This window comes from Apostichopus japonicus, chromosome 14 (genome assembly GCF_037975245.1).
Source record: "Apostichopus japonicus isolate 1M-3 chromosome 14, ASM3797524v1, whole genome shotgun sequence".
NCBI classification, from domain to species: Eukaryota; Metazoa; Echinodermata; class Holothuroidea; order Aspidochirotida; family Stichopodidae; genus Apostichopus; species Apostichopus japonicus.
The window spans coordinates 6609617-6625745 of record NC_092574.1 but is presented as its reverse complement, the minus strand read 5'-3'; the positions used below and the strand labels follow the sequence as shown (position 1 = coordinate 6625745).

Sequence of the window (16129 nt, the reverse complement as noted above, 5' to 3'; positions counted from 1 at the left end):
GTTTTGTGTTCCTATATAAATTATTGAACTACCCTTGTCCATCCACATCAAAGCCTGAACAAATGTCAGCAAAACTGTACCATCTAGGAAGCAAATGACATGATGGGTATTATGAAGGCAGCTGCCAGTGAGGGAATAGCAAATTTGATTCTATCACAACCCTGGTTAGATTCATGAACAGATACGGTATCTCAATATAACCTGTCTCGTCGAAATGTCTCGAACAATTTTGAAATCAGTAGTCCACCGAGGGAATAAATTGAGAGATGTAAGAAAGGGGAAAAAACGGATTATTTGCATCTACTGTAATCTAGCCTGAATGAAAGATTCAGAGAACACTGTTAAGATGTGTTTCTCTGTTGAGATGTGAGGCTTGTACATATACAAATGACATGACTGCATACGCAGATGAAATCATAATACACGGCATACATCTGCGATATGTTGACCTCGTACATTCCTCTTCGAGGACTTCAAGCTGGAAACATCAGACCTACGAACAATCTTGTTCCAGTACGTGCACGCACAAAGACCTATGGAGCCTGCTCGTTTACCGTCGCCGCCCCGGTGCTATGGAACGCTACACCAGTCAATATCCGCGCATCTATGTCCACAAAACATTTCAAGAAACACCTGTAAACACTCCTCTTCAAAGTGGCTTATGAAGGTCACGATTATGTCAATTAATTTGTCTTTCTACTCTGTTCTTTTTCAGTTGTGTATTTTTGTCTGTGTTGTTTTTTGGGTTTCTGTGCTTTTTTTTTTTTTTTTTTTTCAGCACATTGAGATGTTTTTAATGATTTTTGCGCTTTATGAGAACTGAATATTATTATTATTATTATTAAGGCATTCATATTCAACACATTCCACTAAATTTCTACTTAGCTTACAAGAAACTATATGTCTCCCATTTGGATAACAGTTCTTAAGTCTTTAAACTACCACAATTAACACAAGATAACTATCCCAATATTGGCACCGACAATTTTGGATTATGTTAATATGTGTTCCATTATTAATTTAAGATCCTCAAATGTTGGAAGAACTTCACTGTCCATGCATGGTGTTCCTGGGTGTTATTGTTATCTAGTATGACTCTTGAAAATGAAACACTGCACAATAAACAGCACTGCAGAAACAGAAAGCATAATAATTCATGTATACTGTAACAGCTGTGACTATCAAATAGAACCTATTAATTCTAGAAATATGATAATTAGCATTTACTGTATCAATTTGCTTAAAGTCAACAAGTACAATCTTAAGTAAACAAAGACAAAGTTAACGAACCACATTGCTATACAATACTAATGAATTTCCTCAACATGATACTACAGTAGTTTCACATATGTATATACATATGTCTGTGTGCATGTATCTATGTGCAGTATGTAAATATATATATTACATTAAGTACTGTACATGTATGCAATGTAGTACAAACTTACCTTTATATATATATGATGTGTGTAAAACTAAATGTACAATTAAAAAATTCTTTATTTTTAACAAAATTTTAGTATTCATCAAATCTTCTGGGGAAATACCCTGCACCCTTTTTTCCCCTTTCCTGCTCACCTCATTCTCTCATTTGTTCAACTGTTTTCTCCGTACTATTTTAACGTCAGAAATGAGTCAATGCCTTCAAGCAAATTCATATCACATTGTGCCACTTCACTGAGACAATGTACTCGTGCAGGAAACATTGTAGAGGATGTGTTATTGAAGTCTTTTCATTTTAAAGTTATTAATGCAAAACGCTACTGTATGCATAATGCAGTACAAAATTTGATATTCAATGCACATTTGAATGCTGTGCACAGTTCTACAATGAAAATAACATGCATAAGTTTATGTGTTCACACAATGGGAAGAACTGTGCATTTTATAGAGCTCTCTCATTAATAATGATATACTGTACACTGTACACGAGTATAGTACGGCTCGCACTTAGTAGTACCGTGCTGTATATTTCAAAATTGAAAATCAATTCTCAGCCTCTCAAGGAGATGATATATCATTATAGAGACTTTGACAAGAATTGTCAAGTCTGGATAGGGACTAAAGTAGAAGAGATGTATTAAAAGAGACTTTGATCAAAAAAATTGTCATTTCCGGGTAGGGACTAAAGTTGAAGAAACGTATTAAAGTACGGTATTAGAATACGGTGCAGAAGGCCACTGGGTATCTCTACATCTAGGATTTATTGGCTAGAGTCTGCAGTAAGGGGTACTGTATTATTATACAAATAGCAGAAAATGAAACGAAAAAAGATTACAGTCTAGACAAGTATCGATTGAAATCCTGACTGGACGTTTCAATCATGCATATTCCTTAATATAGAGTGTCAGAGCAGTTTACTGTGTGAGATGATACGGTTGCTTCTAAACGTGATTCTATTATTTTAATTTCGCTGAATCGTGGATGCGATCAGTTCGTCGGATCGGTACGGTTTTCTGCACATAAAATCTGGAAGAAACTTACCAACGGGATCACAGGCTAAAACCCGATTAAAATTGGTTATCATGTGGATACATAACATCCATCAGCAAATTTATATGCTATGCTGATGCAAACTTGCTTGTCCAATGTTATGTAATTTATAAAGGAAGGAAGGGATACGTTTTCAGTCGCGCACACACAGATATATACAGTATGCAATTTCACATTATACTACCATTCCTTGAACACAAAGTATGTACAGTTTGATTGGTCACATTGGTTGTTTGAAATTTCCTTCTCTCTCAAAAGCCATAGATGGAAAGGAATGCAAAAACCAATGAATAGGACACAATATTTTGTAATCTGTGCAATATTTGTGGTAACACGTAAAGTCAGTGTACTCTTACAGAATGAGATCATGACAAAAATGGAAAGAAAAAAAAAAAAATTCTAGATAGATTTATTATTATAGCGGGTATAGTTTTGCATGTTATTACATCTATTAAAAACATGCAGAGCTGGCTGAAGTAATCTGATAGTACGGGAGAATTTGTCTGTCTATAAGATGGTACAGTACTAATGCATATATATCTGGCTGTAATCGTCTATTAAAATTGAATGGAAGTTATTACTTTTAGAACAACCAAAGCCGAAACTATTATTCTCAAAACTGAAGTTATCACACAAACAAGGTAAAGAGGAAGAGGTACTGAAACCTGATTTGAAACCAAAGCCCCTAACACCCTCATCTAAACTGATTCTGCCCAATAGGAAGAACAAGTATTTAGTAAGGAACGCTGTGTCACAACAGAAGGACCCTTTCTGAGCTGAGGGCCTCTGTGAAGGGGGTGCCCTCCGTCACTGCCAATAAACACCAAGTCAGCATCAAAGATACCAATTCTTGGGTCAGTGCTGTTTGGTAATTTGGTTGACCAATCTTGAGTTTGGCCTTTGACCTGGCCAGACCTGGAAGTACTGTTCCCAGACTTGACCGGACCTACAGTTCAGAGAGCATTTCCGAGCGGAAAGCAGTTAAGTCCTGTGGATCCATCTGTTCCTCCTGGTTCCAATTCGAAGAGCTGCACAATATTCTGATCCGGGGCTCTATCTCTCATTGGAACCATCCAAAGGAAGCTCCTCTCTAGACTCGAGGTCTGTATTAGAATTGCTACAGGTCGCTGGGATCAGAATCGGCTGCGATTGACACTGGAGGTGGGTGGAGCAAGTACTTCCATCTGACATTGCTGACGTCAATGTCTAAAGGATGAAGACTTCGCCTGTAGATTTAGAAATCTGGTATTGGGAGTGAATGACGAGTACCACAAGGAGACTGAGAAGGGGACAGACTCCCCCCTCCCACCCCTCCATCTCCCCACCCCTCCATCCCCCTTCTCTGGCCAAAAAACAACCGCAGAGTTTGATATCTGCTTCCAGGAATACTAAAGTTGATAAGACCTGATCAGTTGCATGACACAAGAAAACATCTTTTGACCAGGAACCGTCAACAATGTCTGCTTGCCTAAAGCATTTAAAGCCTCCTAAGGATGCTATGTCCTACAAGGTACTACTGTACATGTCAAGAGAAGGATGCTATTTTGACCCGGAGTTTAATATGATAAGTTATCCCTTAGGAAGAAAGGGTCTACTGTTGGTATGAATATGAATGCAAATTTCACTTCCTGTCCTAAATTTCTAATCATATTCTTTTGAATTTTTTAATTCAAAGAGTACATCTTTAATAGTATTTTTTCCGATGATGCTCTTTGAATAAACCAGAGGGGATGACAACCAATTGTTTCTTGTTTTTAATTTCTGAAGCATACAGTAGCTCAGGAGAAGCAAGGACAGTAAAAGCCTAACAAAGATAAATCAAGTTCATCGCAACTTTGCGAGCCTTCTTTGGACTTGAATACTGTGAACAGAATCAAAAGGTTGACACGCTGAACTATTCAACTTATGAAAACAACAATGGTGTACAATAGTTATTAAATTGCAAAGGGTGGTTCCCAAAAGGAATTGGTGTGAAAAAAAGCAAACAACATTAGCAAAAAAACACACTACTAGTTCTTTGTCATTGTGTAGTTCTTGGAACGTTTTGCTTTAAATGTAATGCAATAGATATTAGTACATGCACTCAGATGCTCGCAACATGTTCAATATAACAATACTGTACATTATACAAAACATGATCACCCGGAACTTCCTTGAAATTTCTAATTTGACTTGACCAAGTTGAGGGTTTGTGGGACTTAGCCACAGCCTAAAAGACATTAATCTCACTAATGAAGCATTTTTCATTCTTAATTCCATTCACTTGTTTTAACGATTTGTAATTGTCGCTCCCAACCGTTGATAATACAACTCTATAATGAACTAATGCAGCTTTCACTGGACTTTGCATCCATAACAAGAGTACAGCTGTGCAAACTAAACCAATGATGATTTACAGAGCTACGTTGTGTCATCCCCTTCTTTCCACTGCAATTCTGCTTTTTTCCTATCCGCCCTAAAGTAATCCTACATGATTCCAAATGAATTACTTCATCGCATTGTGGATATATCGCATTGCATACTAGGTTAAGAGTCATGTTGAGTTGTCAGTTTAAGCTGTCACGACATTGCAGTACAGGTTTTAAGTTTCTTAAAGCCGACAGGATATTCTTGTATAGTCTAACACAGAGTCGAGCACAAGAGCAAAATAGATCTCCATTTGGCAGGTTTTGAAATGCCTAATGTTACACTGACTTATATGGAACTGACCTTACTGTACCATATGTATGTAATAAGCAATATCATACACGCATAGCCTATCTTAAAACAGTAGTACCATTTTATGCACAGTGTGGCCATTGTACAGTATGTGATTAGTTGATAGGGGATAGTATTGTATTCACTGAACACCAAAAAAGGTCAGTTCATTCATGGCCAAGTTTATAAGCCAAGCACACTTGTACACAATCGTCCATTCTCCAACAGTGTTTAGCAAACATAATTAAAAGGTCACAAGTCAAATTTATTTCTGCCATTAGAATTTCAGACAGGAGTAAACATCCATATTCCGATTGTAAACAGTCTCGAGGCAGATGCCTTTACATTTCTGGTGGACAGTGGTTGTACATCTGACATATCCTCTCCCTTCTCCTGACATTCTCTCTACCACCCACCCCCCCCCCACTACCCCACCCAACTCCTTTAATCCAACCAATCAGTGATTGGTTCATATTCTCTGAACATCATAACTTGCTGAGAATAGGCCAATTTTTTACAAATTGTAAAAAAAACAATGTCAAAATTCTCTTTTAAATTGACAAACATTGTCCTGAACTGTCATGAATGCTGCAGTTGAAAGACAAGCTGACACCACTAATCAGCAAGGTGTTTTAACTCACAACGGTAGACCTTCCAGAATAACTACTATATACTGTAGAAGTAAGGCCATGACATCAAATCAATATACTGTATGCCTAGTACCAATCATAACCAATGTGTTAACTATTGTGTACATTACCTGTGGTATACAGTACAGCAGTTTATAGGAATGTATATATATGTGGCGAGTGGATCCAAATTTCAGAGGATATTAAGCACAGTACTACACATACTTCTACAAAAAATGTGAATTTGCACTGGACGGTGATTTTATTGCTGGTTTTTGTTGTTTACTATTATTCTATACCAAAATTTGTTACAAATACAATTCATTAGCTTGACCAACCATTTTCTTTTTTTTTATATAATGAAGAATGATCATCAAATTTTTTCACAATTTCTAATTTTTTTGTTCATCTGACTGATTTGACTAAGTTATGAAAAAATATCCAGTAAACAAAAACTATTTTAGAATACAAAGATTTTTATTTTTAATTTAATTAAGAACGCCATACTTGGCATCCATTTGAATACCAAATCGTACAAGGTGTGTAATGGTTCAAGAAAATCGTCTCTTGAGTTGTTACTTGGTAGGTTTTGTTGAAAAATGAGAGATTATGAACAGCAGAACATTGCTTTAACTACATGACTGTATAGATTGTCCCTTGGACAACCTCGCCGACATCTGTCTTCGTCTGATGAGAAAGTGAGTCACACCAGACCACCGGAAAATGGTTACAAATCAGCCTTGACATTTACTGACTGCGAATACTACTGTAACTAACATTATTAGGTAGTTCTTGCAGTTTCAAGAATGTGCCCAGATCTAGTGCGCAAATATAGATATACCCAATATATGTACTGCCATAGCATTAGAGTCCTACTGTATTATAAACCAAGTCTTGCAAATAAAACACTGGCATGAAATGCCACAGTTAAATAAGCAATTCAATTTAAAAATGGACTTCACTAGAAACACTTCTAAATTCTTTGAAATGTCATCAGGTTTATGATATTTATTTATTTTTGTAGAGTGTATAAAACTGTGTAGACTGAGTGACTTGTAGCTGGTGTAAATATCAGTCCTAAGCACCAAGAGTAAACAAATAACAAATTCAGTAAACAATTTATTTACTTTACATTGTAATCAGGCCAGGCATCTGTTCTGGAGGGATCCGTACTTGAAGGTTTCCAAACGGTAGTTCTCCTATCATGATACATAGTAGACTGTAGTCATGTATACGGATTGACTCCACTTTTTGAAGCAAGTTTTGAGAACGATTTCTCAAGAAAGAAATAATGTTGCATAAAATACCAGATGCATTATGTTTAATTTCTCTTTCATACACTGTGAATCTTTCAAAGAAAGGTTTGCAGGGTGATCGGGTGGACAACTTAAAAGTTCCTTTGAGGAGGTCCAATTGACATTATAGGCCGTCCAAAAACACAAGCGATGCACAGTAGATGGCAAACAAAGATCTTTAGGAACCGTTTCGGTTGAATAAAATCGAATAAGAATCCACACAAAGTACAAACGATGTAGGCACCTTGGGTGGGAGAATGAGAAGGAAGGGCATTGACCATAGGGGTCTGACATAGAGGGCGCACAGTGTTAAAAGGGTACCAGTTCACTCTAGGCAGAGCACAATGGGAGTGCTAAGGTTGTGGGGAGACAGATATGCAAGAGCAAAGTAAATATGGGTCTGTTCACGTTAAAGCGCCCAAATTAGCATAAATGGCATTTGGAGCATTGTGACAAAATAATTAGAGATTCTAGAGATACAAATATTATCCCCATGGAGAGAGTCCACCTAGCTGTACCTACCATAGCATAGACAATTTCCTGAGATATGCATATATATATGCTATACTCCCAGAGGTGCCGAAATGTGGACGGAAAATGTTGCCGTTTTCAAACTGCACTATTTGTACTTCGAGCTATTCTCAACTCCAAAAGTGGATTACTCCAAATTTTGTCATGATTGAACTTTGTGGCTATAGGTTCCCTCTCATAAATATTTCAGAAAATTTCATTGATGAATTTGCGAATTATTGCGAAACCGGACCAGTGTTTCGGACATCACTTTTTCCGTCCACATTTATACACCAATTTGTGAGTGGCATAGTTTGGGGTTAAATAACAAATGTTGACAGTGGTGTGCTTTTTCGATACTGTCATAGTTGTATCAAATAAAATATATATCAGATGCATGTCCATTCAGCCACATTTTACTATACGATAAAGTTAAACAACATGCAAAATGTTTCCGTCCACATTTTGGTGATGTCCGAAACATCATGAAGCAACTAATATATGAAGTATGTTAAAACCCACAAGACTATTTTGTTACTCTAATTAAAGCATAAGTACTCCCTCAGCTACAGTATGTACATGACACATTTCCACTCATCCGTTTTGATTTTATAAACATTTCAATTTTTCCGTCCATGTGTGTGATGTCCGAAACACCAGTGATGTCCGAAACAAGTTTTCATTAATATTGCTTTATATTGCTTGAATAAAAGACACAATAGATGAGCACTTCATATATTATGACAAGTTCTATTGTTACAAACATACATACTGTACTACTCAAAACTTTTTCCATCTTTACCAAATATTATAGCAAAATAACCTTAAAAGTATGTTTCGGACATCACCGTGTGTTTCGGACATCACTTTTGTGAATCCAACATATTGTAAAACAGCACTAGTTTCAACTGAATGATTCAATTGGTTGATTTCAGTGTGCTAGAATACACTAAGATCCTACAACAGAATGCTTCTTAACTTTTGGTGTCATGTGACCAACATGTATTCATCTTTTGATGACTTGTGACAAGTCTAAAATGATATTCTACATATTTGGGTATGAATGTTACTGGGAACATCAAATTACTTGGATTTTTCTAGAACTGACATCATTAACACTACAATTTTCCATCACTTAGTACTGAAGAAGTAAAAAAACCGTTTAGTGATTTTTTTTCTGACATAACATGTAACAGGATGCCATCACAGTATACAGTACATTAGAAAGTAATGCTGTAATTGTCTGCTATACTGTAGCTTGAATCAAGCTATTTGTCACAACCATAGAAAGCCTATTTACAGGCTAGAAGAACTACATCAAAGGGCACGTGGGTACCATGCATGGACTGTCATGTGATGTGTTCCAGCTTCCATGGCGGTACCAATTTGATATTTCCCAATATCATATTGAGAATTGCAAAGTTAATTACACACAATTGGATTAGGCCTAGACGAGTTTTGTAGCACAGTAGCTCATGTTTCTATCACATCGGTCTACAGCATAGTATGTCAACGTCACTTTGGAAAACTGAACACCGTTCAGTGTCGTCTGTCGCTCTATATGTATGGAATCAGTGTGCATCTATAACACCCTATGTCAGAGCAGTTTAACTGTTGATGGGAACTTGATGGTTGTCAAGAAAAGCTACCAGTACTTTGGGAAGATGTTAGCTAAGTAGTAGGACCGTGGAACGTGTCTGGTGATCTAACCTATAAATATTGCTCAACGACTATAACTATAATGTTAAGGTACGACATTGCTAGGTAAATGTGTGTTGTCTGCTGCTAGAAGCCCAAATATACATTTACTGTAGTTAGTTAGTAAATCACAATGGGCAATGTGGAGATTAATGCAGTATATCAGATTATTAGTACCACCCTGGAACACATTACAGTACATGACCCTCTTTGACTGGTACGCGGATTTACTGTGTGATGAAACCACCAGGTTTACTCGATGGTGTCAACAGTATTAATATACACAGAGTGGTGCATCATGCATGACCATGTTTTCATTCCGAGTTGCTTCAGACTTCAGAGCTTTAGTGATATGTATACAGATATTTATCATTATGAAACTTAAGGATAAAGCTGAACAATTTGCTGAGCTGCTGTATACCATAACATCTAGGCCTTATACTTAAATGTAAGTTTAGGCCATAAGCTTAAATAATAACAATCTTACAAAGTAAATCATTTAATTCATATGTGACAAGGAGTATTTGTACAAACCATGTAATACTTGTTTTTCACATTATAATAGCCAATGCATCATGATGAATCTCAATAAAGAAGGATATTTAAACTAGTACTTATACTGTAGTACTACTAGTATAGGGTACTACTGTTGCTTAGCTGGGCCAGTGGAAGCAATCTTCAACATTGGCAGATCCAGCTCAAAGGTGCATGGGGAGGGGGTGGGAGCGGGTGGGTACCATTTGAAGGGGTGCAAAATAGTTGTTATTGCTGACATAACAAAATAGGACCAAGCATTCTAGTGGAGTTTAGGATATGATAACCAGGTCCTCCCCTCTGAAAATTGTTTAAATAGTAGACTCAATGATACTAGCTACAATTGACAGGTGGGTGCCAAATTAGCTACAGTATGTAGGGATGTCTCCTGTGTACATCTGTATATTTATTAAATGGTAAATATTTGCTGTTTGTTATTGCAGACTTCATCTAGGTAATGATGCAAATGTGGAAACCGTAAAAGTTAAAAAGAATTCTATAACCCTTTTGGGGGAAAAATTTCTTTGCAGTCAATAATAATACCATTTTCTGCATGTATAAGTTGATGTTTCTGGGAAGTGTTGGTGTATGCTGGCCAATGCAAATGGTATGCTGGACAGGTAACAAATGTGGTGAAGCAGAGATTAACTTTATGCAAATGGTGATCAATGAATGGTCACTATGTGGAGTGTTATGGAGTGTTAGCTCAGTGGTTAACGCCGGTGCCTTTCAATCATAAGGTCCCGAGTTTGTGTCACTCCAAGATTAATGTATGTCGTCAAGTTACAGAGTTGTTGACAATTGACAATTCATAATCATGGTCGTTAAATATGAATCTAAGAGACTGACTTCGGTCAGCTTGCGGCTTTGATATAAAGCCAATGATGGCTTCTTCGCGAGTTCCTGCTTGCAGGAGGATCTAAACTACATGTGTGTATTCTGGATATGTATGAATTGAGTATGTAGTAAACAGTGATAATTCATTAACATTAAATGGGGTTATCATTTACACCAAGCCTTCAGATTTTCACTTATCACCTATCTTTTCACCTATTGGCTCTGTCCAGATGTTCAATTTGAAATATGTGCCTCAGGGCATTTGTTTTCCCAAGAATTTACAGTGCCATTATTTTTCAGTCCACCTTGTTGATTTCCCAGTCTATGGTGTTTTAATAAACTGCATTCCCTCAAAAATTCATACAGTAATATCTAGTGTACAGTAAATCTGCTACTGTCTGACTGTTGTGTATATTTTGAAGCAGACTTTTGTTGCTTGAACAGGTTTGAATAGCAAAAATATTACTTCATATTGTTGTTACCTGCTGAAATATGTATTATTGCTATGCAGCTTTGTGAACATTTTTCCAAGGTGATGTCCGAAACATTCAGTGATGTCCGAAATGCTCATTAAGTAACATTTAATGAACACTGAGGATTTGAATTATAATAAGTTCAAAACTGTCATTATAGCTTAAAGGTAGCTTGTCAACAACAAAGACCCCTTTGTTACAAATTTAACTTTTGATATGATATGCATTGTGTAGAAAACATTACAGTGATGTCCTAATACAGTTGTGGTGATGTCCGAAACATAGTCCAAGACAGTCTTATGCAAATCTATAAAACAAGTGTTTGCATTTTTCATTATTTCAAATGAATTTGATGCTGTTTGTTAGCATCACATATCGTGATGTACAGTACTGATATATACCGTATTGCTAAGTATTAACAAGCATGGCCTTCGTTTAAAAATTGTCTTGTTGATCACTTGGATCACTTGTATCCCTTTTCTTTGTTTTGAACTTGGAACCTAGGAAGGGTCCATAGCTCTCTTTTGGTACGGGTATCAACTTACTAAAATGCTTTTCTATTCATTATTATTGCCATTAAATGAACATCATTTGGTTTATTACTAAATATTAGGTTTAATATATTAGGTAAACCATTGGTGGGTGATGTCCGAAACGAGATCAATTTGGAGGGGTGATGTCCGAAACAAGAGTCAAGAAAAAAAAAATTCTGAGAGGACATGACCCAGAATTTTCAGCTTTTGGTTAATATATGTGCTTATGTTGTGGTTTAATTTTATGGTGTAATTGTTACTATTAATTTCAATTTTGTTCTTTAAAGAAAAACTTTTTAAACTTTATTTCAGGAAAAATTGAATATTTTCTAACGATACTCTAATATTTTTGAAAAAACATCATCGATATTATTGAAAACTTGTCTTACAATAGCAAATTTTGTGTTAATAAAGAAAATAAAAACAGAATTCCCAAATGTAGCAGCAATGGAATGACACACCACCATTAAAAAAAGAACAAATTTGGGGAAATTTATAGATTGTCACACTTTCAACCATCTTGAATATAATTTCCAGAATAGTTTAAGCTCTGGTCAATTCTGATTCATAAATTGCAGATATTAGTTATGTTATTTATTTAGAATAGAAGTTCTTTACTGTAATTTGAAAATTTGGTACCTCAGGCAACCAAATTGGGCGCTTTAACGTGAACAGACCCATATGTCTAAGTCTTAATATGATTTAACTGTCAATGCTGCAGAATCTCAATACTTTTGAAGGAAAAAAAATAAGAAAAAAACACCTGGTCGAATTCCTCTGCACAGAGGGCAGTGCTGTGCAGTGATAAACGTTACCGTCTTCGTTGAACTAGGTAGACAGGGAAAGTGAACTTGCTGATAGGAGACAGGTAAGTGTGAGGACAGAAGAGTGAGGTGATAAGTTTTTTTAAGTACTGTTAAAAGTAAATGTCAGCATTCAACACAAATCGTTGATAGCAGATGTACTAAAGACCAACCACATCGAATGGAAACAAAAATACTCTAAACTTCTAAGAAGAAAAAATTAGTTGATTTGATTCTTTAAGTGGCCTTTGGTATTTCACTGCTACGTTGAAGTAACTTACCAAACAAGGTACGACATTTTCTTCCCAAATCTGATTACAAAGTCTGCTGAAACTTTACGGATCATCATAGTTTTTCCTGCTCTCAGATATCTAGGCAGTTTATCGGTAAATCATTTACCCATTTCGTTAAGGGGTGTAAAAGCCTGCTGTGTGGGCACTACAGTAGTACTTGCATAAGATCACTCACTTGAATGAAGCAAGAGCAACTTAATGCATTCAAATTCAAACAAATCTGATATATTATTTGAATGACATTTGATCGTTATTTTTAACCATTATTGAACTGTAAAAGAATGAGTTTTAGAGGCCATGGCACAATTTTTTAGAAATGCCTGCTTTCAGGCACAACCCTTAATGTACTACAAGTGCACCCTTAAACTACACATAAAATTTGCTTGAATGCAGATTTAAAATTACCTGAATAATCTTCATTCAAAATGACAGCAGATGATGGCCGCACCCCTTCTCTACCTGGTATAGTCTCTGCCGCCACAGAAGAAGAAACAAATATTGCTGTCCAGCAGAAATTCAGCGGAAAAAAAGCACCGTTGACATAGTTTACATGTTCCGTGTGGAATGTCATAAAGAATATGAAAGTTATCAGTGGTTTGATCCGGCCCATACTGAATTATCTGCAAAGAAAACCAAAAAAAGTACCGATTATGGAGTGATTAGCACTGCCAGCAAACATCCCAATGGCCTGCCATGCTTATTTCAAATCTTGCATGAAATATGTTGTATGTATCTACATTTAAAGTTTTCAGACAGCTAACAGTATATTTAATATCTATAATAAATAGGTTGTACTTTTCAAAATTTTAGATATGACCCTCACCCTGTACAGTAGCTACAATAAATTAATAGCAAACCCTGACCCCCTTAATCGGATTTATGGCTTGCACTAATTTTGCTTCATGTATATATACCGTCCATATATATCTGGAATGGATTATAGTCACACAACTTCACCAAATTAAATGAAATGCTTTTGTCCTTCACACTATCATTGCACTTTCAAGTTCAACTTGACCTTATTGATGGTATCCCACTAAAATTCAAACTCCATTGTTTCACGATGGAAATGCCTGATGCTTTTTATGACTTGATAGACCTCTTAACAGTGAGAGATAAATTATGATAAGGCTTCTAAGAAGCTATACCATATGGCGATCTGATGAGAGCCAAGTTAAAGGTGTGTAATACTTTTAGCTTAGATCTTCAACATTTGCTAAATTTTGCTGAATATTGCTTTAAAAAAAAAGGGAGGGGGAGGGATTTTTTCTGAAGGTTCTTACACCTTCCAAAATTTTCTGGTGGAATTAGATCGAAGTAACAATGAAATTAGTAATATGATGGACAGAGCTCAACCATATGATCAAACTTGTCAGTAGGCCTTCCTTTCAGTTTCACATCCACAAGACCTTTTCTGGCAAAGTTACCCTATACAATCATTCTAGGATAGGCTACTACTAGTGTGATGGTATATGGTAAATTTGCGATAGTCAATGCATTAAAGTTGTTTTAAAATATAGCTAAAATGATGATTTGGCTGAATTTGCACAGTAGTTTAGTTCTATCCATCAGCTATGTGATTTCATTGATAGTTTGACCATATTCTGCCAGAAATAGCAAGAATTATTCTTGTACAGGTTCGGAATCAAACTGCTCAAAACAAGGAAAATTGTCCCAAAGTTTGCACATTTGTGGAAATTTGTTGTACAGGCCTACTGCAATGGTGAAAAACCCACAAAAGTTCTTAACTGCAGAATACCCCACAATTCTTGAATACCACAGATTATGACTGGAAGTCCCTGTAGGCTTACTTTTGGTAAGCAATTTATTTGTCGTTCTCAAAAAGCCATGTGTGTGTATGACTGTGACTGTGAGCTGCAGGGTATTCCTTAAAATACAACTTTGCTGTTTCTTGTTTCAAATTTCTGTCAATGACAGTGGTGCCGCTGGTGAAGAGCTGTGAACATTCAACCAGAACAAACTAGCCTGCAGGCAATATTAATACTTAATAGCCAGGCCTAGGCTAACTTTGTACTTTGTTGATACTATGATAGGTGCTTACAAAGTTACAGCCTAACTTAGTCTTAGGCACTTGATACAACGTTAGGCATAACTTTTCAAACTTACATTTGGGGATAGAATATGATAAAACTTGTCTTCCAAAGAAAATGTTTGCCCTCTGATCTCGAGAGTGTTAAGGCACACTTTGATGCTCCCACTGTAAGGTTACAAAATTGTTGCCAGGGTTCAATCTCAGACATTTCCGTTCATCGTCGTGATCTTCATTCGGTTGCAAAGACGGCAAGTTTGACAGGTGTCTTCGATACGGTTTCTGTAGCACGAAACGTCAAACGTTAGCTCGGTACAGATACCAGCTGTGTGTGTCATGTTTTGCGGCGATTCTCCGCGTACACCTACACAGTTTTGATTTAGCCCCCTCAATTTGAACGATGTAGACCGGAAGTAATTCAAGAATGATACGTCGCATTCACAGGTTTTGAAGATTGCGTAGAAATATTAATATATAAGTACAGAAATCCTTCATATTTCATGAGAGAAATTTGAATGTGTAATAATTTGGAAGAATAAATTGGTAGAGTTGTATCATGTCCCTCTCACATCAGATTCATTCAATTAATTGATGTATTGATCCGTACTAACGCTATATATTTTATTATATTCAATGAAATGTTTAATTAGGCAATGACGATCAACCACGTATGCTTACCGTGAGTAAAATATGTTTAACTCAACTAATTGAGAGCAGACATACTGACTGATAGACTAGATATTCCTCTAACATACGATGGCATTGATAACAAGGGTTGGTTATCTTTTGAAATTTAGTGGACAACTGAAGTATTACTCGGGTGCCACGTGCAAGTTTATACATGTCGTCTCATGGTGATGAAAAGACATCTAAAGGGTGTGAAGACTTGCACACAAAAAGAAGTCTCATGCCGGTAATCTGACCTAGTTTCGAATGAGGTGTAACAGAAGTGTTAGACACCACCATCGATCCCAGAAAATACACACACAGCTTGCTACCGTCGGTAATTAAACAATAGTGTACATACAGCTATATTCAATACCCACAACATAGTGTACATAGCAGCGATGGACATCTCAGGTCTAGATAAAAGATAACAAGGTATCACATTTCATTACTGTCTGGATTTTGTAGCAGCACAAACAAACCTATATCATTGCACTGGGGGAAGGGGTATACCACGTCAAGGGGTCTTCCAGAATTTTTTAAATACAAAACCTATAGATGCCATTTCATGGCACCTGGCAGCTCAAAATACTACCTTTTCCCAGCGGGATGGGCTCC

General features: G+C 36.4%; 1 protein-coding gene across 2 annotated transcripts in view; it reads right to left on the bottom strand.

Annotated features, from left to right (window-relative positions):
- LOC139980005 (stromal interaction molecule homolog) overlaps positions 1 to 15172 on the bottom strand; it is a 41600-nt gene extending 26428 nt beyond the window's left edge. For both annotated transcript variants that reach the window (XM_071991334.1, XM_071991335.1), the window contains exons 1-2: positions 14923 to 15172; positions 13201 to 13415 (exon numbers count right to left, since the gene is read on the bottom strand). In XM_071991334.1, coding sequence (XP_071847435.1) covers positions 13201 to 13405 — 205 coding nt within the window. In that variant the 5' untranslated portion in view covers positions 13406 to 13415; positions 14923 to 15172. The remainder of the gene's footprint in view (positions 1 to 13200; positions 13416 to 14922) is intronic.
- Between the last annotated feature and the right edge of the window lie 957 nt (positions 15173 to 16129).